Genomic DNA, 23,341 nt, shown 5'->3' with positions numbered 1-23,341 from the left:
TGGATACTGTAGGACAATTAAGAGAGAGAAACCAAAAACTTCCTGATAGGTAGTAATTTAGTGTCTGTAAACTGACTCTGAATTTTAACAAAGAGAACGATCCATGTCTCTGAGAATCTATAGTCTAGCAGAATGGACTTGTCCCTTATTTGCCCTACTCCCCACCCTCACCCTGCTCTACTCCAGAGAAACTGTTCATGCCTTGCCCTCCCAAGCTCCAGGCCTCCAAGTACATGCTGTTCTCTCAACCTGAAACTCCTTTTCCTAGTTCCTCACCTGGCTGGTTCCTCCCACTCTTCCTTACTCAAGACTCAATTCAGGGGACTTCGCTGGTGGTGCAGTGGTTAAGAATCCACCTGCCAATGCAGGGGACACAGGTTCGAGCCCTGGTCTGGGAACTAAGATCCCACACGCCTCGAGGCAACTAAGCCCATGCACCACATCTACTGAGCCTGTGCTCTAGAGCCCGTGCGCCACAACTACTGAAGCCCACGCACCTAGAGCCCGTGCTCTGCAACAAGAGAAGCCACCACAATGAGAAGCACGCGCACTGCAACGAAGAGTAACCCCCGTTCGCCACAACTAGGGAAACCCCGCACGCAGCAATGAAGACACAATGCAGCCAAAAATTAATTAATTAATTAATTAAATTTTTTTAAAAAGACTCAATTCAGGTGTCGTGTCCTCCTGGATGACCTCCCTAAACTCCTGCATCTTAGTTAATATCCCCCCACTATGTTCTCACAGTAGGGGATGTGGGGTTTAGAAGTGTAGACAGAGGTTTGAATCCCAGCACCACAATGGCAAGTGACATGGGCAAAATGATGACCTCTCTGTATTAGGGTTCTCCAGAGAAACAGAACCAATAGGAGAAAAGATATAAAGAGATTTGTTATAAGGAATTGGCTGACAGGCCCCGAAATCTGCAGTCGACATGCTGAAGACCCAGAAGAGTTGATTGTGTAGTTCCAGTTTGAATCCAGAGGTCTGAGACCCAGGAAGAGCCAATGTTTCAGTTTGAGTCTGAAGGAAAAAAACGATGTCCCAGCTCAAGGCTGGAACTGTCAGGGAGGCAGGAGGAAAGTCCCTTCCTCAGAGTTCTTATTCTAGTCAGGCCTCCAACTGACTGGATGATCCCCAGCCACATCAGGAAGGACAATCTGCTTTACTTCATCTCTCCATTCAGATGTTAATTTCATCCAGAAACACCCTCACAGACACACCCAGAATGATGCTTGACCAATATCTGTGTAACCCATTACCCAGTTAAGTTGAAACATAAAATTAACCATCACGCTCTTCAAGATCAATTTACTCATCTGTAAGACGGGGGTGGTAATGGCACCCTTGGATAGATGAGCAGGTTAGAGGAGATAATATATGTGTAGTATTTAGCACAGTGCCTGATCCAGAATACATGTTCCATCTATGTTATCCATCGTTATCTCCATCAGACTGATAACATTCACATGGTGTGCTGTCACCCTCTAGACAGTGAGCTTCTTGAGGGCAGGAATCAGACCAAGCCCACATTGGGAGTTCAGCAACTGTTCATTGAAGTAATGAACAAATAATCATGTTATCAACAGGAGCATTTCATTATAAAATGTCATTGCCAGGTTCCTCAAAAAATTAAACATAGAATTACCAGGTGACACAGCAATTCCACTCCTAGGAATATACCCAAGAGAACTGAAAGCAGGGACCCAAACATATACCCGGACAAAAGTATACTTCAAAAAGATACATACACCCCTATTTCATAGCAGCACTATTCACAATAGCCAAGATATGGAAACAACCTAAATGTCCACTGACAGATGAATGGATAAAGAAGATGTGGTATATATATACAATGGAATACTACTCAGTCATAAAAAGAATGAAATAATGCCATTTGCAGCAACATGCATGGACCTAGAGATTATCATACTAAGTGAAGTCAGTCAGAAAGAGAAAGACACATACCATATGCTATCACTTGCATGTAGAATCTAAAGTATGACACAAATGAACTTATTTACAAAACAGAAACAGACTCACAGACATAGAGAACAGACTTCTGATTGCCAAAGAGGGGGGAGGGCAGTAAGGGAAGTATGGAAGGAGAGTTTGGGATTAGCAGATGCAGACTATTATATATATTTTAGAATGGATAAACAACAAGGTCCTACTTTATAGCACAGGGAACTATATTCAGTATCCTGTGATAAACCATAATGGAAAGGAATATGAAAAAGAATGTATATAAAACTAAATCACTTTGCTGTACAGCAGAAATTAACACATTGTAAATCAACTATACTTCAATAAAATAAATTTTAAAAAGAAGAAAGCAGGGACCCAAATAGATACTTGCACACCTATGTTCTTAGCAGCACTATTCACACTAGCCAAAAGGCAGAAATGGCCCAAATGTCCATCAACAGATGAATGGATGAATAAAATGTGGTATATCCATACAGTGGAATATTATTCAGCCATAAAAAAATGAAGTTCTGATTCCCACTACGACATGGATGACCTTAAAAACATTATGTTTAGTGAAAGAAGTCAGACACAAAAGATCACATAGCGTATGATTCCATTTGTATGAAATGTCCAGAATAGGCAAATCCATGGAAACAGAAAGCAGATTCGTGCTTTCCAGAGGCTTGGGGAAGGGAGAATGGGGAGTAACTCTTTAATGGGTTTTATTTGGAGATGAAGGAAATGTTTTAGAACTACATAGAGGTGATGATTCCACAACATCATGAATGTACTAAGTTGTCACTAACTTGATCCCCTGGGGATCAAAATCACCCCCAGTTAAGAACCACTGGTCTATTTCTAGAAACCTTACCACTTCCTTGTTGGTAAAAGATGTTCATAATAACTAACACTTATATGGTGTTTACCAGGCACAGACACTGTTCTAAAAACGTAGCATCTCTTCACTTATTTAATCTTCCCCAAAACTCTATGGGGTCTTAGTTCTGTCCTCATTCTAAACAGGGTACCTGAGGCACAGAGCGATTGAGTGACTTTCCCAAGGTTGCTCAGCAGGTGAATGGTGGGGTCAGGATTTAAACTAGTTGTCTGGCTCCAGTACCTGCTTTCTTGTGTTTTCTTCTGACCCTCTGGATGTGGGACCTATCAGATTGGATTTTTTTTTTAATTCTTTATCTCTTCAAAGCTGCAACAGGTTGTTGAGAATATCGAGTCACTTCTCACCAATAAGACTGTATGGGGAATGGAAGAGGGGAGAAACATCACAGCCACGTTCACATCTATTCTCCAGAAAATTGAATCGGTTGTTCTAGAAACTGCCTTGAAAACCCCAGACCAAAAACTCCAGAAAGTCCAAAACCGTACTGTGGGTAAGAAGACAATAAGGCATGATATACACAGGGTATGGTTACTAACTGGGGTCTGGATTGAACAATTAGAAAAGTAAATAAGTACTGCATGAGTCCATTAATATAAAATTCTAGAAAATGCAAACTAATCCATAGTGACAGGGAGGAGAGGGCAGGTGAAGGGATGAAAAAAGGGCATGAGAAAAATTTGGAGAAATTGTTGGGGGTGATAGAAATGCTCTCTACCTTGATTGTGGTGGTGGTTTTACAGATGTATACACTCAGTGAAACTCATCCAGTTGTACACTTTAATGCATGCAATTTTTTGTACATCAATTACACCTCCATAGAGCTGTTTTTAAAAATTGCCAGTGGGGGAATCCCCTGGTGGTCCAGTGGTTAGTACTCGGTGCTTTCACTGCCAGGACCCGGGTGGATCTGGGAACTAATATCCCACAAGCCCCCCGGCGTGGCCAAAAATTTTTTTTAATAAAAATAATTTTTAAAAATTAAAAAAATTTTTTTAAATAAATAAAAATTGTCAGTGGTTTCTAATCCTGAGTCTGGTATTCTGGCTTGAAGTTAGGTTTTTGGTTTTTTTTCAACCAGTGCTTACATAACTTAACAGCACACGTCACAGTGATGCTACTTAAACCATCCCAGAAGGAACATCTTACTACATATTTTTTAAATAAAAATACTTTTATTAGGGAATTCCCTGGTGGTCCAGTGGTTAGGACTCGGCACTTTCACTGCCGGGACCCGAGTTCGGGGAACTAAGATCCCGCAAGCCACGCAGCGCAGCCAAAAAAAAAAAAAATACTTTTATTATACTAGTCATACATATTCATTATATATCTATGTGATGAGATGATATGTCAATTAGCTTGACCTTGGTAATCGTTTCACTATGTATATGTGTGTGTCAAGTCTTCATACTGTACACCGTAAATATATACAATTTTTGTTTTTGAAAATAAAAATAAATAAAATACCATAACAAAGCCAAGTATTAAATTTTTAAAAAATTAGGAAAAAACATGTACACAAAACTAAATTGAGCCCACAACCCAATCCTCCAATCTGATACCCATGTAGGTACATGTCTGATGAAGAGACACATGTTTGTTGTGTATGTTACAATTTACATACGGTTGCACAACCTGCTTTCTCACTCACTACATTACTAACATCTTTCCGTGTAAATCATATACATCATCATTACCTATGTTACTGTCTTCAATGGTTTATAGAGTTACATTGTATATATAATTTATTTATACTATATATTTATTTATACTATAATTTATTTATTTCCCTATTCTGGTAAATGCAGGTTGTTACCAAACAACCCTGTGACAAAGACCATTGAAAATTTATCTGTGTGTATTTGTTTGATGTTTTCTTAGGATCAATTCATAGAAGAGGAATTGTTAGGTCAAAGGGAAAAAAAAACATTTTATAGACTTTTGATATATATCACTATATTGCCCTCCAGAAATGCTGTTTGCTGTGCTTTTTATTCAGCTCAGAGATGTCAGTGTATTTGTGTATGCCTAACTAACAATTTTGTTTTACCAACTTGCATGATAAAGTACTTTATACTCTATAAAAATAGTAATCTTTTAAATTGTTTTAATAAAATAAAATTCAGTGCCTAACCTTCCTGGAAAACCAGAATCTGGACAATTTCATTCAAAATTAAACCAGATTACGAGTAACTCTCATCTTTCCTGATTTGGCCAGTTCCTAATTGTTTAATCGATGACCAGTAGCCTTACCTCAGGGGCTTTTTAGTCTCCTCATCTATAAAACAAGATAATAATGCTGCATATAATACACTTACAACTAGGGCTGGTAATTTCTATAATTTTCATTATTCTACTTTCCACTCTTTAGTATTATAAAGTTTCATTTAAATAGTATCATTTTTTATATTCCTATCTACTTTATAATAGTATCATTCTTTAAGTGCTATTTTGTTACTTGCTTCTTTTTAACTTTTTTAAACATAAACAAAAGGAGACATAATAAGCCTACTGCACTCAACATCCAGATTGAATAATTTCCAACTCATGACCAGTCTCAGACTGTCTGATTTTTAAGATAAATATTTTCATGAACTTATTTCCTGCTCTTTTTTTTTTTTTTTTCTTTTGGCCCTGCCATGTGACTTGCAGGATCTTAGTTCCCTGACCAGGCATCAAACCCGTGCCCCCTGCAGTGGAAGCGTGGAGTCCTAACCACTGGACCACCAGGGAATTCCCTTATTTCCTGCTTTTCTGTGACTTCATTTTTATTGGAAGCATGGTTCCCCATTAAAGAGATAAGCCATAAATTATTTAATCAATTCCTTCTTAAACATTTAGGTCACTTCCCATTTTTCACCATTATCATCTTTGCTGCTGTGAAATTAGCTACATCTTTCTTGTAGCTAATTCTGCCCTCTTATCCATGACTGATTTCCTAGAATAAATTCCTAGAAACAGAATTGTTGCTTCAAAGACAATATGCTAGAGAATATTATTTAAGAACTTGGTTTCAGGAGTTAAGAGTCCTACTTAAATTCTGAACTTCAGTTTCCTCATCTGAACAATGGTTCCTCATGGCGTTATATGATGCTGTTATAAGATGATGATGTATAAGGATCTTAGTCCAGTGCCTGGCACATTCTAGACATTCAGTAAATTTGAGCTGTTTGTGTAGCTATGCACATTTTTAAAACTTATAATAATGGTAAGCTTGCCCGTTGTTTTTCTTACCAGCTGTTGAAACTCGAGTTGTTACAGACAATTGCTCCAAGGCAGTCATCTTCAACTTGAACGCCCAAATGAACTCCATGGATATCCATTGCAGTGACGTCATCCAGGGAAACACACAAGGTACAGGTGGTAGCTGCATGCAGAATCCCTAAGACACGCAGAGCCATGTCACTGTGTGAGTAGTAAGGAAAGGTCCACAATAGGCTCCTCCCTAATGGGTCTGTTACCCTAAAGCTGTGTCATTTGAGTCTTTTCCTTAAAAAAAAAAAAATCTTCTTGAAGTAGAGGCTTTCTATTCTTCAGCATGAAAGGGATTTCTTTGCAGTTGAGGGGCTGCTCTACCTGGGTCTCAGTTTAGGTTCACTCAGAAGCAGTCCATGGACAAGTATAAGGAGTTCAATTGTAATGATTTTATTTGGGAGATGATCCCAGGAAGCATTAGTAGGTGTATCAGTCGGGGTTCTCCAGAGAAACAGAACCAGTGGGGTGGGGGTGGGGGTGTGGAGAGAGAGACAGAGAGAAACAGGGACAAAGAGAGATTTTAAGGAATTAGCTCCTGTGATTGTGGAGGGTAGCAAGTCTAAAACCTAGCCAGCAGGCTGAAGACCCAGGGAAGAGTTGTTGCAGCTTGAGTTGCTCGGCAAGAAGAGAAGCCCCCGCAATGAGAAGCCCGCGCACCGCGCACCGCAACGAAGAGTAGCCCCCACTCACCAAAACTACAGAAAGCCCGCGCGCAGCAACGAAGACCCAATGCAGCCAAAAATAAAATAAATAAAATAATTTAAAAAAAAAAAAGAATACCCAATGTGGGATACCATTAATGTGAATTTTTAAACACAGAAAACAATACTCTATATTATAACAGAAACATGCTTATGTCGTAAAATTACAAATGTATTCACGGAAAGGCCACACTTCCACTTCAAGTTCGTGGTTATTTCTCGAGAAGGAAGAAAGAGAATGAAATAATAGTGGGATCTTTAGCCATATCTAAAACATTTTATTTCTTAAAAAATACATAATTCTGAAGCCAATACGACAAAACTATAATATATTTTAAATCTGAGTGTAAATGTCTGTTATGTCTTTTTTATAGTTTTCTAAGTGTTTGAAATATAAGCTGCACTTTTTTAGAAAATAAAGATGTGTTAAAAGAATTCATCATTTACCACATTCTTGGCACTGTGCTAGGAGCCCTGTGGTTTCCAAATGAAGTATCCGGTATTAGTTACTCAGTAAGTTTAGTGCCTGTTGGAAAAATGGGATTAATCCACAGGAAATAATTAATGGACAGATGAATTCTCTTTGGCACGGCAGGGACTGCACTTGAAATACGAATTTGGAGAAAGACACATCAAGCTGCCTGAGGAGCTAGGGAAGACTTCCCGAGCCAGAGGCTGGGTTGGAGCTGGGTCTTTGAGGAGGAGTTGTGAATATTTGGGTAGGAAGAGCAGGAGAGGAAAAGTAAACTTCCTAGGCACAGCTGAGCACAGGTGTGGCGATCATGGGAGTCTGGCAGGTATGGAGTGGGAAAGGGCAACAGAAGGAATGGTGGCACTTTTTAAGACTCCATTATTCTGTTTCCTCAGGTCTCAGTGTAGTTGCCTTTGTTTCATACTCTTCTCTTGGAAACATCATAAATGCAACATTTTTTGAAGAGGCGAATGAGACAGATCAAGTTTACCTGAACTCCCAGGTAGTGAGTGCTGCTATTGGACCCAAAAGGAACACACCTCTCTCCCAGGCTGTGAGTCTAAGTTTTCAGCACGTGAAGGTGGGTCAAAGCCGCAATTTGTACTTGCTTAGGTTTCATGGATGTTAGACCAAACAATTTTCAAATACTCCCAAGTCAATGATTCTGGACCTGCACTGTGCAATATCATAGCCAGGAGACAACTATAGTTATTGAGCATTTGAAATATGGTGAGTCTGAACTGAGATTTTGAAGACTTAGTATTTCCAGGTTTAGATTCAGTATTTCCAGACTTTGAAGACTCGGTAAGAAGAACAATGTGTTAAGCATCTCAATAATGTTACACTGATTACATGTATTGATTTATATTGACATATTAAAAGATATTATTTTGAATATAGTGCTTTAAATAACATATTTTATTAAAATTAATTTGACCTGTTTCTTTTCCTTTTTTAATGTGGTAGTAGAAATTTTCAAATTACATAAGTGACTCACATGATATTTCTCTTGGGCAACAAGCATCATTCTAGTTCGTGGAATTTTTTTTAATTGCCGGTACCTCCTACATCTGTGAAATTTGAACTGAGACATACTATTTATTCTTGCACAAAAGCCTGGAATTAATTATTAAGACTACATAATTCAATCAGAAGAAAAACTTTTATATAATTCATTGCCTTTTCCCATTCTCTGCCCAAACTCTTAAAGGCAGGAGGGCTAATAGCCAGACATAGTCAACTGTTTAGAAAGTAAGAGTTGAAAGAAATCTTGCCATTTTTTTGACAACATGGATGAACCTTGAAGGCATTATGACTAAGTGAAATAAGTCAGACAGAGAAAGACAAATACTGACTGATCTCATATATATGTGGAATCTGAAAAAACAAACTCATAGAAACAAAGGACAGATTGGTGGTTGCCAGCGACAGAAGGTGGGGGAAAGAGGTAATCATGATCAAATGTTACAAACTTCCAGTTATAAGATGAATAAGTTCTGGGGGTGTAATGGAGAGAATAGTGACTCTAGTTAACTCTAGTTAACAATACTGTATGGTATATTTGAAAGTTGCTAAGAGAGTAGCTTTTAAAAGTTTTCACCACAAAATAAAAATTGTAAATATGTGAAGTGATGGATGTTAACTAACCTTGTTGTAATAATCACTTGGCAATATATACATATATCGAATCATTACATCATACACCTTAAACTTACACAATGTAATATGTCAATTAAATCTCAATAAGCCTGGAAAAAATAAATCAAATATTTTTTAATTTTTAAGAAAATAAGAATTAAGTGGGGGAAGGTGAGGAAAGGTAGGTTTTCTCCATCTGATGCATAAAATCTAGGAATGGAATTTTTCATGTGTGGCATGGAGCAACGGAAGTGGAGCAAGGTATCTGGGGATGGTCTGGTGGATTATCAAAGGAGATACAGCCCCCAAATAGGAGAGCATCCAACTCACATCCTTGGCCCGATCAAGTGATGCTACGGACATCTTTGGGACAAAAAAAAAAGAGATTGAAAACTAACTTTACTCTCTCCTGGTGATGTTTCTTCCCTACACTACCCCTGTCATTGTACGAGCAATTATTGTGTGGTAAGCGGTCAGGGCAGAATTGATGTGAAGAGATGAGGGAAATTTGGCTTAGAGAGTATTTGGGAGGAAAATTTAAGTGAGCCTTATACTCTATTTTTATTTGACTCCCATGTTGGAGGATAAAGTCCTGAAACCAATGACATCTTGTAAAATTCTGGCTCCCGAGAGAGGTGGGCTTATTTTCTGTTATGCGGAATCCCAATAGAGTTGGGACTATGCGGACAGGTTCCTGGTGGTGATCGTCTTCACTTAAAATAAAAATCACCTGATCTCTCCTAACCCATGGTGTCACCTCTTTGCACCCCACCAGCATAGACTGACACTCTGAGAGCCGTCCCTCCCAAGGAAGGACATGATGAACCTGTTCTATTTTCAGGTAAAGCCCAGTATCAAAAAGGTCTTCTGCGTCTACTGGAAAGGTACAAAGGAGGGCGGCCACTGGTCCATGGAGGGCTGTTTCCTGATACAAGCAAACGAGACTCACAGTATATGCAGTTGTACTCACCTGTCCAGTTTCGCCGTCCTCATGGCCTTCCACAGAGAGGTATGATGTAAACATTGAATTCCTCAAGCTAATCCTTTTTGAGGCCCTGCTTAGGTGCCCATAAATGCTATAAGGAAAATTTTTAAAGAGCGCGTGTCTGGAGTGATTGCAGAAGTGTGTTACTTTAGATAACATGGTTAGAGGAGAATTAACTATTCAAGCTGAAATCTGAATATTAAGTCAGTGGGGTTACAATGTGGGTGAATCTCAAAAATACCATGCTGAGTGAAAGAAGTTAGACACAAAGGACCACATATTGTAGGATTCCAGTTATATGAAATGTCTAGAATAGGCAAATCCATAGAGACAGAACAAATTGATGGTTTCTAGGGGCTGGGAGAAGGGGAGAATAGGCGGTAACTTCTTAATGGGCATGGGGTTTTATTTTGGGGTGATTAAAATGTTTTGGAACTAGAGAGAGGTGGTGGTTGCACAACACTGTGAATGTACTAAAAGTCACTAAATTGTACAGTGTAAAATGGTTAGTTTTATATTATTTGGATTTTACCTCAATGAAAAAAGGTTTCAGGGAAGAGCATCCCAAAAAGAGATACATGTATGTGTAAAGGTCCTGAGAGAGAACAAACTTGGTGTGTTCCAGAAATAAATGTGGTTGGAGCAGAGTGAATGAGAGGGAAGTGGGAAAGTTCAGGTTGGAGAAAAGGGCACAGGGAAAATGCATCAGACTTCAAATGCTATGGTCAGGAGTTTAGATTTCACTCCAATTACAATGGAAAGGCAATAGAGAATTTGCATCAGGGATGCTGCATACTTATGTTATTAGAAGAAATCTCTGGCTCCTGGGTCAAGAATGGATGGTGGTGCGGCAGGAGTGGACTGGTAGAGAGGTGATGGTGGTCAGGATTTGGGTGGCAGCAGCAAAGGTGGTGGGAGAAGGTCAGACGGGACACATATCCTAGACGAGGGGTCAGAGTACTGATGACATAGGCTGGGTGACAGCACACAGGAAGTCCTGCATCCCTCCCCTCCTTGCAGAGATGAAGGTGATCTGCCTATGTTGGGATGCCACATTCCAAGGGGTGGGGGAGTATAATCCCAGAGCAGGAAAGCCTGACTGTGAGCTCCTCTCTGCTCACTCCCAGGAGGAGGATCCCGCACTGACTGTGATCACCTACGTGGGGCTGAGCTTCTCTCTGCTGTGCCTCGTCCTGGCAGCCCTCACCTTCCTGCTGTGCAAAGCCATCCAGAACACCAGCACCTTGCTCCACCTGCAGCTCTCACTCTGCCTCTTCCTGGCCCACCTGCTCTTCCTAACAGCCATTGATAGAACCAAGATCAAGGTACTTATGCTGTCCCAAAATACCCCTGCCCTGCCCCCAGTGTATGCTGATGAGTTCATGAAGCCATGCTGCATTGGACACCTTAATAAAATTGGCTTGGGCCCCAGAGGGAGGTTGGGGGAGAGGTGCCAAGGTGAGGTGTGCTGCCGTTGATTATCAACCACCTTTACCTTCAGTGACCTTGGTCTAATACCAGGTGTTCTGAACTCAGTGTCAGTATAAAAGAGAGGTCCTGGGGCCATGCTCCACCCTGACAATCCCTCCTGGTGACACCTTCCTCCTTCCCCAGGTGCTGTGTACCATCACTGCAGGTGCCTTACACTATCTCTACCTGGCCTCCTTCGTCTGGATGCTGCTGGAGGGGCTGCACCTCTTCCTCACTGCACGCAACCTGACGGTGGTCAACCACTCCAGTATCAACAGGTTCATGAAGAAGCTCATGTTCCCAGTGGGCTATGGAGTCCCGGCTGTGATCGTGGCCATTTCTGCAGCATCCAAGCCTCATCTTTATGGAACACCTGATTAGTGAGCTTGACTCTAACCTTGTGCCATGGACATATTTGAGGGCAGTGTTAATAGTGATGATTGGGATATTCACATCAAATGCACTCTACTTTCCCCTTGAGTATAAGGGCTCTAATCTCTTTCCCAGTGAGGCAGGGAAGAATGATGTAAAAGGCTCTGGAAGGGGAGAATTTTGTAGTTAGGTTCCCAGCTTTATCTCTCCCATAATTTGTGACCTCAAGTCCTTAATTCTCAGTCCCCTCATTAGTGAAATGGGGATAATGGTCATCTCCATGGTCCCACCTTCAGAATACTAGTGTGAAAATTCAGCAGGACTGTGCCTGTAAAATGTTTAATGTAGCAGTAACACATGGCAGTGAACAATTAAAGCCTTCATTGTCAGCTGACATTTTCAGGAGACATTGGAAAATTCTCTGTTAGGAAAAGGTGTCATTTCATATCCATTTCATGTGCTTTCTCTGATCTCTCTTTGTGTCCCTTTTCCCATTTTTCCCAGCTGCTGGCTCCACCTGGACCAGAAATTCATCTGGGCTTTCCTCGGCCCCATCTGTGCCATTATCTGTGTGAGTGAATATGTGGCTCTGATGTTCTTGACCTAAGAAGAAGCACCAGACATGGGTGCAAGATAGCACAAGGGACATATATTTTCCCGGTTGTATGATTTGATTTTTCAACCTGCTACCAATTCAAACCCATGTGCAGGGAGGTAGGAGCTGTGTACAATTTACAGTGGACATAGTACATTTTAACTTGTATTCTACATGGTCTGTGTCATTCTTGCAGGTGAATTTTGTATTTTTTCTCTTGGTTCTTTGGATTTTGAAAAGAAAACTTTCCTCCCTCAACAGTGAAGTGTCAACCATCAAGAATATAAAGTAAGATGAAGCAAGTGGTATTTTCTAACCCCCTTTTCCTCTACTCACTTCCTACTGGTCCCTCCTACATATCGACACAGACATACACCCCACAACCAGGCTCTAAGGACTAGCAAGACCACTACCATCTTCCACTATCACAATTAATGAGAAGCTGTATTCACTAGAGTACAGGCTAAATTTCTGTGACCCAAAAAAGGGAGTGAAATAGAAGTTTATTTTATTCTCACGCCACAGACCAGAGGTAAACAGTTCAGGGCTAATGGGAAGCTCTGCTCCACAGAGTGATCCAAGGACTCACTTTCTTTCTATTGTGTTGCCCCACCATCCCCTAGGATGTTGTCTTTATCAGTCCCATATGTGGGAAGGAGTTGACATGGAAGTTGCAAGTTCCACATTTGCTCATATCCCATTGGCTAGACCTTGGTCACATGGTGACACCTAGCTGCAAGGGAGGCTGGGAAATGAAGTCTCTAACTGGGTAGCCATGTGTCCTTGATAAATCTCAAAAAGCGGAGAGATCTAACACTAAACGGAAGAAAAGGAGAATGGAAGAATACAGCTTTGGCCACACAGCACAAGAGGCAATAGGTTCAGGAAGGACTTAGGTTAAAATATATTTTGTATAATACTATTTCAAAAAATTGGAAACTATGAGTATTTCTTTTATTTTTCAGCATCCATCTTAATTTGAACATGTGATTTGTTGAGGTTTTCATTGTAATCACAAAAATAACACATTTGTTATTTGTCAAAAGTTTTCAAAATATATAAAGTTAAAAGTGAAAGTTGCTTACTCCCTCTTTTCCTGCTACTTTTACCTCCCAGGGAATCCAGGGGTAACAAACTGCATAATATGATATGTCTGATATTTTCCCAGACCTTTTTCTGTGCATTTTCTGTAGAACAGACAGGCTCACATACAATAGTGCCACTACACAAATTGTTCCTCAACTAGCTTTTATCACTTATGTAATATGATATTTTAAAATTAGGAATATATAGATACAAAAGTAGGGTGACCTTACATCTCAGTTTGCCTGGGATGGTCCCAGTTTATGTTTGTTGATGCATTGTAATTATTAACAACACTCCTTTTTCATTGAAGCATAGTTGATTTACAACGTTCTGTTAGTTTCAGGTGTACAAAAAAGTGATTCAGTTACACACATATATATGTATATTCTTTTTCAGATTCTTTTCCATTATAGGTTATTACAACATATTGAATATAGTTCCCCTGAATAGCACCACTTTTGATCTCAAAAGCCTCCCTGTTTGAATAACAAATTATGACCCCTCCATCTATAAATGATATATAGAGAGAGAGATAAAGAGCTTTATCTTTGCAGTTTTAGAATGCTTTACATATGTATGGTACTAATTTTGTTCTATATACTGTCCTAAATACTTTACATATGTTAAGGTCTCATTTAATCTTTGCAGCAACCCTATGAAATAGGACTATTACAAAGATTAGGGAACTGAGTTACAGAAAAGTAGGGATTCCCTGGTGGTGCTGTGGTTAGGACTTGGCGCTTTCACTCCCATGGCCCAGGTTCGCTCCCTAGTCAGGGAAATAAGATCTCCCAAGCCACGTGGAGTGATAAAAAAAGAAAAAAGAAAAAAAAAAAACAAAAACGCCAGACAGTAACTTGCCCAAGGTCACACAGTTAATTAGTGCTGCCTTGGATTTAAACCCAGGCATTCTAGCTCCAGAGTCTTCACCATTAACAACAATGCCGTAGGAGTATTCATGTCCATCATTAGCTTTTTTACATTATTGATTACTACTCCCCTCAGGATGCTGACACTCAAAGCAACAGCTCAGCTCTTCATCCTGGGATGCTCATGGTGTCTGGGCTTCTTGCAGATAGGCCCAGCTGCCCATGTCATGGCCTACCTCTTCACCATCATCAACAGCCTTCAGGGTTTCTTCATTTTCCTGGTCTACTGCCTCCTCAGCCAGCAGGTAAACTGTGACCTCTTTCTTTATTGTTTTAAAGTTAAGAAAAATTTGGAGATATGTAGTTTAATGAACATTCAAATCCACGTTCTCTAAATTTTCATAGGCACTTGTGAGTAGTGTGTAAACACTCCCTATATTTTCTCTACTGTGGGATGCTATTGATTGTAACATCAATTGATTAATGGCTTTCAGAAAGTAAATAATTGTTACATCAAGGAAATACCATGTTTTTCTTCAACTTCCCCATGCGTAATAGTCATCTATTGCCATGTAACAAACAACCTCAAAAATCTCAGTGGCTTAAACACAAATATTTACTTTTCTCATTCTGGAGTCTGCAGGTTGATTGGGGTTCAGCTGATCTTGGCTGGGCTCATCTTGGCCTGGCTCCAGGATGCAGATCATGTTCAGGTCTGCTCTTTGAGACCCTGAGGCTTGGGAGAAAGGGGAGCATCTCCCTAACATAATTTCTTCTTATAACAATGGCAAAATCACAAGAAGGCAAGCTCTACTGAGCAAGGCCGTTTCAAGGTGATTCTGTTTGCATCACCTCCACCAATATTTCATTGGCCAAATAAGATCCCATGTCCAAGCCCAAAGTCAATGGGAGAAAAACACTCCATTCACCACAAAGCTAAGACAGGGTGTAATACTACTACAGAGGAATGAATAACTGAGATCAATAAAGCAATCTACCACACCCCTTAACATGAATTCTTAAACACATTTCCATGTGATGTATAGCCTCTCTACTAATGTTTTAATAGCTCTATAATGAAATTACATAATAATATAGTTTTTCTAACATTTGATCATAAACATTTTCAAATATATGAAAAAGTTGAAAGAATTATGTAGTGAACACGCACATACCAATCACCTAGATTCTGTAAGTAACGTTGTGCTATGTTTGCTTAATCACATATCTGTCCATATACCTACGCTTCTATTCATCTACCCATCCATCTACATGTACAGCCAAAGAAAACTGTAAGCAACTCTTCTCGGTGGATGTATGCACCTGAGTGAGCACAGTGCAAAAGACTTATTTGTACTCTTCCACCAGTTCATCTCAGTGCCTGAGGCATCTCACAGTGTGAGCTTCCAGTTCTTCAAGATATATATTTTGTATTCAATATGGCTACTAAACACAAGCCAATTCATGTGTCTACAGCTGAACAAAAGAAACAGTGTGCATCTGACACTTGGGAAATACTGGCTGCTTTGGGCTTGTTGAGATAAATCTCTAAGATGGTTCCTTACTAAGGGGTGCTCAGGGGTAATGTGAACTGCATGCTGGCTCTAGAATTGAACCCCAGGCAAGATGCTACCGTGCTGTATACTACTGAACCATGTTGACATACTTCTACTTAGATTTAGTTAAGTTATACTCATCTATAGAACAGGATACTATGCAACTATTAAATATAATGTAAAAGACTGAAACCCCAATGAAACTTGGATCCACATGGTCCAGGCCAGGAGGTGCAATGGCCAAATAAAGATATTCCAGCAGCCAGAAGAAATACAAAATCACCCAATTTCTTTATTTGTACTTCTCAAATACCATGAAGAAGACACAGAGTCCAGCTGAGCTTTGTTGAGCTCAGCCACTAAGATTTTGAGGTCGTTTGTTACTGCAGCAAAACATGTCCTGACTGATACTCTTTCTTTCCTGATACTCTTCTTCCTCTTCCTCCTCCTCCTCCTCCTCCTCTTCCTCTTCTCTCTCTCTCTCTCTCTCTCTCGCTCCTTCCTCTCTCCCTCTTTTCATCACTCTGCATCTACACGCCCAAAGAACCAAACTAGGAAAGGAAGAACAGCTCCTCTGAGGATAGGAGAGAGGAAGAAACTGAGCTGACAGAGCAGACACTCCCTAGAGAACAAAGGATGAGCATAGGCATAGACCATTCAAATGTTAATTTTTGTCTGGGCACAAAAATATTTTATGACTGGAAGGATATTCAAAATATATTAGTGAATATATGTGGAATCTAAAATATGATACAAATGAACTTATTTACAAAACTGAAACAGACTCACAGACATAGAAAACAAACATTTTTACCGAAAGGGAAAGGAGGGGGAGGGAGGGATAAGTTAGGAGTTTGGGATTAGCAGACACAAACTATCATATATAAAATATATAAACAATGAGGGCCTACTGTATAGCACAGGGAACTATATTCAATATCTTGTAATAAACCATATGGAAAAAATATGTAAAAGAATATATACATATGTATGTATAAATGAATCAATTTGCTATACACCAGAAACTAACACAACATTGTAAATCAAATGTACATCAATAAAATAAATAATTTTAAAAAAATTTTTTAATATATTAGTGAAAGAGCAAGTTTCAAAACATTGCTCCAGAAGGGTTCTATTTTGTTTATATAACGTATATAAATATTCATTGCTTATGCTATGTTATATATTTATTTACCTGTGGGTAATGGTGTATATGGAAAAACACCACTTATTCTCAAGCAATTTTGCCACCCCCAGGGGGGACATTTATCAATGTCTGGGGACACTTTTGATTGTCACAACTAAGGGAAAGGTTACTACTGACAACCAGTTGGTAGAGGCCAGAGATATTGCTAAACATCCTATGGTGCATAGGATAGTCCCCACTACAAAGGATGATCCAACTCAAAATGTCAGTAGTGCCAAAGTTGGAAACCTTGGTGTAGCAGATGTTGTTGATGGCTCTCTCATATCACTTTGGCATTATATTCTACATGCCCAGGGTTGCTTATTGTAAACACCTGTGACTCTGTGCCTGTGGGCTTCTTACTGCCCACAGGACATGCCTGCTTTACACACAGGGCAAGCTGTTGGTGCCAGAGAGTAATGGCCCTTTAGAGCAGCCATCAACCAATGACTGACGGGAGCTGGTAGATAGATGCCCCAGCTCCCTTGTCCCTGAGGTGGGATGACTCTGAGGTGTGTCCTCTGTTGTCTTCAGAGCCCCCGAGTGGCACTGAACCCCAGATGTCCACAGTGGGAAGGATTATGCATCCTTTACTAGCTGCCTTCCCTTCCCAATCTCACTTCCCCACTGATCTACTGGTGTTTGCTGGGATCACCCCTCAAATGAACTCTTTGCACTTGAACCCTTGTCTCAGGGTCTGCCTCTGGGGGACCCCAAACCAAGACACATGGAAGGATACCACCAAAACATGATCAGTGATTTTTTGCTAGATTGAGGAACTATGTGTGACTTCTATTTTCTTCCTTTGCATATGCATATTTTGTTAATTTTCTACAACAAATGAAAAAATTATTGTGATAAAGTATATATAATAAAATTTATCATTTTAACCATGCTTAAGTGTACAGATCAGTGGCATTAAATACATTCACATTGTCATGCAACGATCACCACCATCCATTCTAGAACTTTTTGATCATCCCAAACTGTACCCCTTAAACAATAATGCCCCATTCTCCCCTGCCAAGCCCCTGGTAACCACTATTCTACTTTGTCTCAATTAATTTGACTATTATAAGGATCTCATTCATGTGGAATCATACAATATTTGTCCTTTTGTGTCTGGTTCATATATTTCACTCAGTGTAATGTCTTCAAGGTTCACCCATGTTATAACATGTGTCAGAATTTTATTCCTTTTTAAGGAATAAATAACATTCCACTGTATGCATATACCACATTTTGTAGGAAAAGTTTTTCATAATGTCTCTATCGTCTTTCTAACTCACTGACTTTTCTCTTCTCCATTGTTAACAAAAACAATCCTAGCATTTCCTTTGATGTTCCAGGTCCGAAAGTGGTTTGGCGAGATCATCAAATCTAAATCTGAGCCTGAGACTCATACACTTTCCAGCAGGTTTGGTCCTGACTCAAAACCCAGTGAGGTAAGAAGACTTGTGACTTATTCTAATGTTTTACCCCTTGACACCCTGAACTTCCTCTCCATGTCTTAGTACAAGCTCCCTTTCTTGCAGGGTATGGAGAAGAGTTCTTTTCCTGATGGCCTGGTTTGCATTCCTCATTCCCATCGTATTGTTTCTCAGTGACTCTTCCTTGCCCACTAACAGTGCCTAATCTGGCTGTTCTATATATTCTTGTCATTTAAAGTATGGGTAAAACATCACCAGCACCACTACCATCTAATGTAGAATCCTTTAGCGGGAGACTTACAATCATAGACATAGCAGAGTGGCCATCATCCCCTGAAATCTCACTGTCTAAAGAGAGGTGGACTTGAGCCCCACGGAGTTAGTGGACACCATAGAAAGGATCCAGGAGAGGAACCCCACCCCAGATGCTCCACATACCTATAGAGGAGGAGTGCATGTGATAGTGGGACCTTCCTGGGAGAGGAAATGGTCCTGTTAGAAAGGGAACCTCTCTGGAACTTGGTTGCTGGTTTTCGTCTGTTCTTCCATTGAGCTAACTCAGGACCAATGCACCAAGGAATAAGCTCCCAGGACTATCTGAGACTTCTCTCCACAGTTGTCCCCTAATTGCTCTTTTAGAAAAATGAGAGAATATACTTGTAAGAAACCATGTCAGTAGATGAGCCAGATGGGCTCCAAAGCTCAAAATCCATAAAAATTCTCCCAATCTCATTTGGTTTTAAGCCTTCCATGTACGTGCCTAACACATCTGCTAGCCAAAGAGCCTTAGAATATGTTGTTTTTAAGCTAAACAAAACTGAGAAATTTCTGATACATTGTCTTCTACATTTCTTGAGAAAATATGGGATTTTCTTCAGCCGTGGAAATATTGAGGTCACTGAAGAAACATCTATTCCTTATTGGAGGGAGGGAAAGGGAATTCATTCTAAATCTTTCCAAAAGAACCAAGAGGAAAATGGAACCAGCTAAAAAGTTTTAGGACAGTCACGTCAGCTGATTGGAAATTTTTTTTATATATATTAAGCTTAATCATTCTCAATAAGAGTAAAATTGTGCTAGGTGCTAACCATTGGCTGTGACCTTTGAAACGTTTCCCAGATAATCCAAAATAATAAAGCTGCCAGCACTCCAGCTACTGGTTTCCCACAATGAATAAGAAAGCTTTATTATTATTATTATTATTATTATTATTATTATTATTATTATTGCTTAACATTGTGGAAATTGAATGAGTAGATCTTTTAAAAGGGAATCATATATCATATATTTACATATGATATATTATATATTTATAATATATTTTATATGTAGCTGCATTTAAGAAATACATTTGCTTTAATTAAAAGAATTTCTGAAGCTTTTATTTTTTTATGCACAGAGTATGAGTAAAAAGCTAACAAAACCCTCTGTCCTTTATGGACAACTTTGATCTTGGGTTAACTTTCTAGCTCTGTTCCCCAGACATTTGATAACATTGGAAGGTCAGCTGTAAAACCAGGGAATACTGTTTATGGGAAAAGTCATATGCTTGACTGGGCGGGAACTTCTGTGAATGAACCATAAATACCAGGAAAGAAGGCATAGCTTTGGACTTCCTGCATACAGTGACTCTTATAACTGAGTCAGAAATTCCTATCCTCATGGGCTGCTGTATGAGATATTTGTTCCTCTGTGGGGCCTGAGGCATCTAAACCAAGCTGGAGCTTGTAGGGGGCAAAGAGAGTATTTGTTGAGTTCTACAATGTGTAAGACACTATGGTAGGCAGTGGACGTACAAAAAGCAATAAGACCAACACAGTACCTGCCTTCAAGGAGCTTAGAGTCTAGCCTTTCTTTATGGACAAAACCCAACATCCAGGGGGCTGAAATTCTAGAGTAGGATACTATATCCAAACTTTTTTTCAAAAAAAGAATTCTTCAACCTGGATTTTTGAGAAGTCTTCCCACTGTAAGCTAAAGAAGGCCACACCTTTCCTAGGATTCCAAAATGCTAGGATATCATGCCATCATTGCCTGCTGGATGGATCTTTCTGGCTTTAACCCACTCCTGCTGTTTCTTTCTGTTTTGTTGTCATTCATTCGTTCATTCATTTGTTTGTTTGTTTTATCCTTACATCTACCTTTAATCTAAACGTCTTGGATGGGGGGGGCATGTTTTCCAGGACAAGTGAAGAGAAAATACTAAAACTAGAACATTCAGCTCCTCATGGAAAGTCATACATGTGGATCTGGTTGGCATCATAAAGAATGAAGGTGGAGACAAGGAGAATCATTATACATGTCATTCCTGGAGAGGAAATGCTTAACCTTTACTTCCTGAAGTGTTTGTTCTGCATAATGGGCTCTCAATAAATGTGTATTCAATTGGATTTCTCTTCACTGATGTGTTCAATCAATGCTTGTTCCTGGATACACAAATCATGACCATTGCAAATATTCCCCGGACTTTTTGTAAATGAAGAAGCCCTTTTCAAGGCCTTTTTTCAGGTTCTTACTCTCTGTCCTCCTAAACTTGCTCTAAACTATGAGTTTCAACTAAATGAGTTTAAACTCATTTAGTCCCTCAAGCCATCAGCTTCTTCCAAACCATCATCTTTACCTCCTCTCTTATCCAGGCTAAATCTCATGATCAAGCATGTCAAACGATTCTCTCCCATGCTTTCAACACCATTGCTTCCTCATTCTGATTCTATACCTAGCTGGGAAAACCCAAATCCAGGACTGATCCAATCATGGCAGGCACTGTGGATTGTCTACTCAACAGCCATCACCACCATCACATGTTCCTTATCGACAGAACCTTGATTGTTTTCATACTTGGAACAGCACTGTACCTGGGTGCAGAGGTCAATTGAGATTGGTCTAAGCCCAGTGATTCTCAACTGGAGGTGATTTATCCCCACCATTAGGGACATTTGGCAATGTCTAGAGACATTTTTGGTTGTCATGACTGGGGCAAGTGGGGTTGCTACTGACACCTAAGTGACAGATGCCAGGGATGCTGTTAAATATCCTACAATACACAAGACAGACCCCACATATACAGCAAAGAATTGTCCATCCCTAAATATCAGTAGGGCTGAGGTTGAGAAACCCTGATATAAACTAACCATAGTGATCTTATTCTTATTTGCTAGCAAATGGTTTGGGGTGGGCATTTGGATCAATTCTAGCCACTGAGATATAAGAAACACCTACTGGAACATACATTTTCTCCTTAATAAAAACAAATACAAATTCAAGGAGAACTTGCCGATTGCTTCCTAGTTTTAGCTGCTATCATATAATAATATGAGGCTTGAAGAGAAGATATCATGGAAATACTAAGGGTGGAAGAGTGAAAAGACAGGAATAACCTGGGCTTTTATGACATTGTTGGGTTGCTGAACCAACCCCTGAACTTTTTCATATGTAAGACAAATAAACTCCTTTTGTTAAGCCAGTTGGGTCAGGTTATCTGTTACTTGCAGTCCAAAGCATCCTTCCTTATGAACCAACCATGTCTCTTCTCTGCTCTCCATCAAGGCAGTGAGATCTCAGAATCACTCAGCTAGGAGCCAATACAAATGTGTGTTTTCTGGTCTAAACAAGACCTTCCAGGCTACCTGGAACTCACTCTTCCTATCCCTGGTCAACTTCCCCACATGGGGAGTTCTAGTTTTTCAGTTCTTTCCTCAATCTGCATCCCCTTTCTCTATATAAGGTAGAAGACTTTGTCTCCTACTTCACAGAGAAAATAAACACCAGCTTATGAAAACTCCCTCAACTTTCTGACATTGCTTACAATTATACCCACATCCACACTCATCCTTGATTCCTTCCCCCATTGATTCTCATCATCTCCTCCATTCTTCCACAGTGGCAGAGAGGGTTCCTCTTCTTGTTTGAAACTAACCTCCACCACTGTGCTTTGGATCTTGTCTCCTCCTGCCTCTTTGGGGACCTTTCTCCATTGATTATCTCCTCTCTCTCCTGAGTCTTCCATCTCTCTCACATCCTCACATTCCTCAGTGGCATTTAAATATGCTAAAGATGGATGAGCGGGACTTCCCTGGTGGTCCAGTGGTTAAGAATCCACCTTCCAATGCAGGGGACACGGGTTCGATCCCTGGTCGGGGAACTGAGATCCCACATGCCGCGGGGCAACTAAGCCCGTGTGCGCAACTACTGAGCTTGCGCACTCTGGAGCCCATGCACCACAACTAGAGAGCTTGCACGCTGCAACTACTGAGACTGCGCACTCTAGAGCCCGTGCACCACAACTAGAGAGAAGAGCCCGTGCGGCAACAAAGAGCCCGTGCACCGCAATGAAAGATCCCTCATGCCACAACTAAGACCCAACACAGCCAAATAAATAAATAAATAAATACTTTTTTTTTTAATTGATGAGCAAACTTTTTCTGTAAAGGGCCAGATATTTTAGACTTTTCAGGCTAGATATAGTGATAGATAGATAGATAGATAGATGATAGATAGATAGATAGATAGATAGATAGATATAGATAGATAAGTGACAGATAGACAGACATAAATACATTTGTGTGACGTGTGTAAAGGGATATATGTGTATATCACTTTAGAAATACAAAAACCATCCCTAGCTCACTGGCCGTACAAAAACAGGCTGCAGGAAGGATTTGACACCCCCACACACAACGCTATAGTTTGCTGGCCCCCATGATAAAGAAAGAGAGATGGCAGATTCTAGGAAAATGGCCATCTGCACACATCTCACTTCCCCTCCACTCTCTACCTTAATATATCTGCCTCTTTGAACCAAGTCTGCTGGGACCCATGGCAGCTGGGTGGGCATGAGAGTGATATCTCTGGGGGGAA

General features: G+C 40.1%; 1 protein-coding gene across 4 annotated transcripts in view; it reads left to right on the top strand.

Annotated features, from left to right (window-relative positions):
• ADGRE3 (adhesion G protein-coupled receptor E3) overlaps positions 1-20,862 on the top strand; it is a 132,370-nt gene extending 111,508 nt beyond the window's left edge. For all 4 annotated transcript variants that reach the window (XM_057541716.1, XM_007182049.2, XM_007182047.2 and 1 more), the window contains 11 exons: positions 3,176-3,359; positions 6,104-6,220; positions 7,690-7,874; positions 9,774-9,941; positions 11,045-11,242; positions 11,532-11,767; positions 12,264-12,330; positions 12,551-12,642; positions 14,446-14,614; positions 18,404-18,499; positions 20,668-20,862. In XM_057541716.1, the coding sequence (XP_057397699.1) occupies positions 3,176-3,359; positions 6,104-6,220; positions 7,690-7,874; positions 9,774-9,941; positions 11,045-11,242; positions 11,532-11,767; positions 12,264-12,330; positions 12,551-12,642; positions 14,446-14,614; positions 18,404-18,499; positions 20,668-20,676 (1,521 nt within the window). In that variant the 3' untranslated portion in view covers positions 20,677-20,862. The remainder of the gene's footprint in view (positions 1-3,175; positions 3,360-6,103; positions 6,221-7,689; positions 7,875-9,773; positions 9,942-11,044; positions 11,243-11,531; positions 11,768-12,263; positions 12,331-12,550; positions 12,643-14,445; positions 14,615-18,403; positions 18,500-20,667) is intronic.
• The last annotated feature ends 2,479 nt before the right edge of the window (positions 20,863-23,341 follow it).

This window comes from Balaenoptera acutorostrata, chromosome 2 (genome assembly GCF_949987535.1).
Source record: "Balaenoptera acutorostrata chromosome 2, mBalAcu1.1, whole genome shotgun sequence".
NCBI lineage: Eukaryota > Metazoa > Chordata > Mammalia > Artiodactyla > Balaenopteridae > Balaenoptera > Balaenoptera acutorostrata.
Note: the sequence above shows the minus strand (reverse complement) of the source record. Positions and strands in the feature narration are given on the sequence as shown.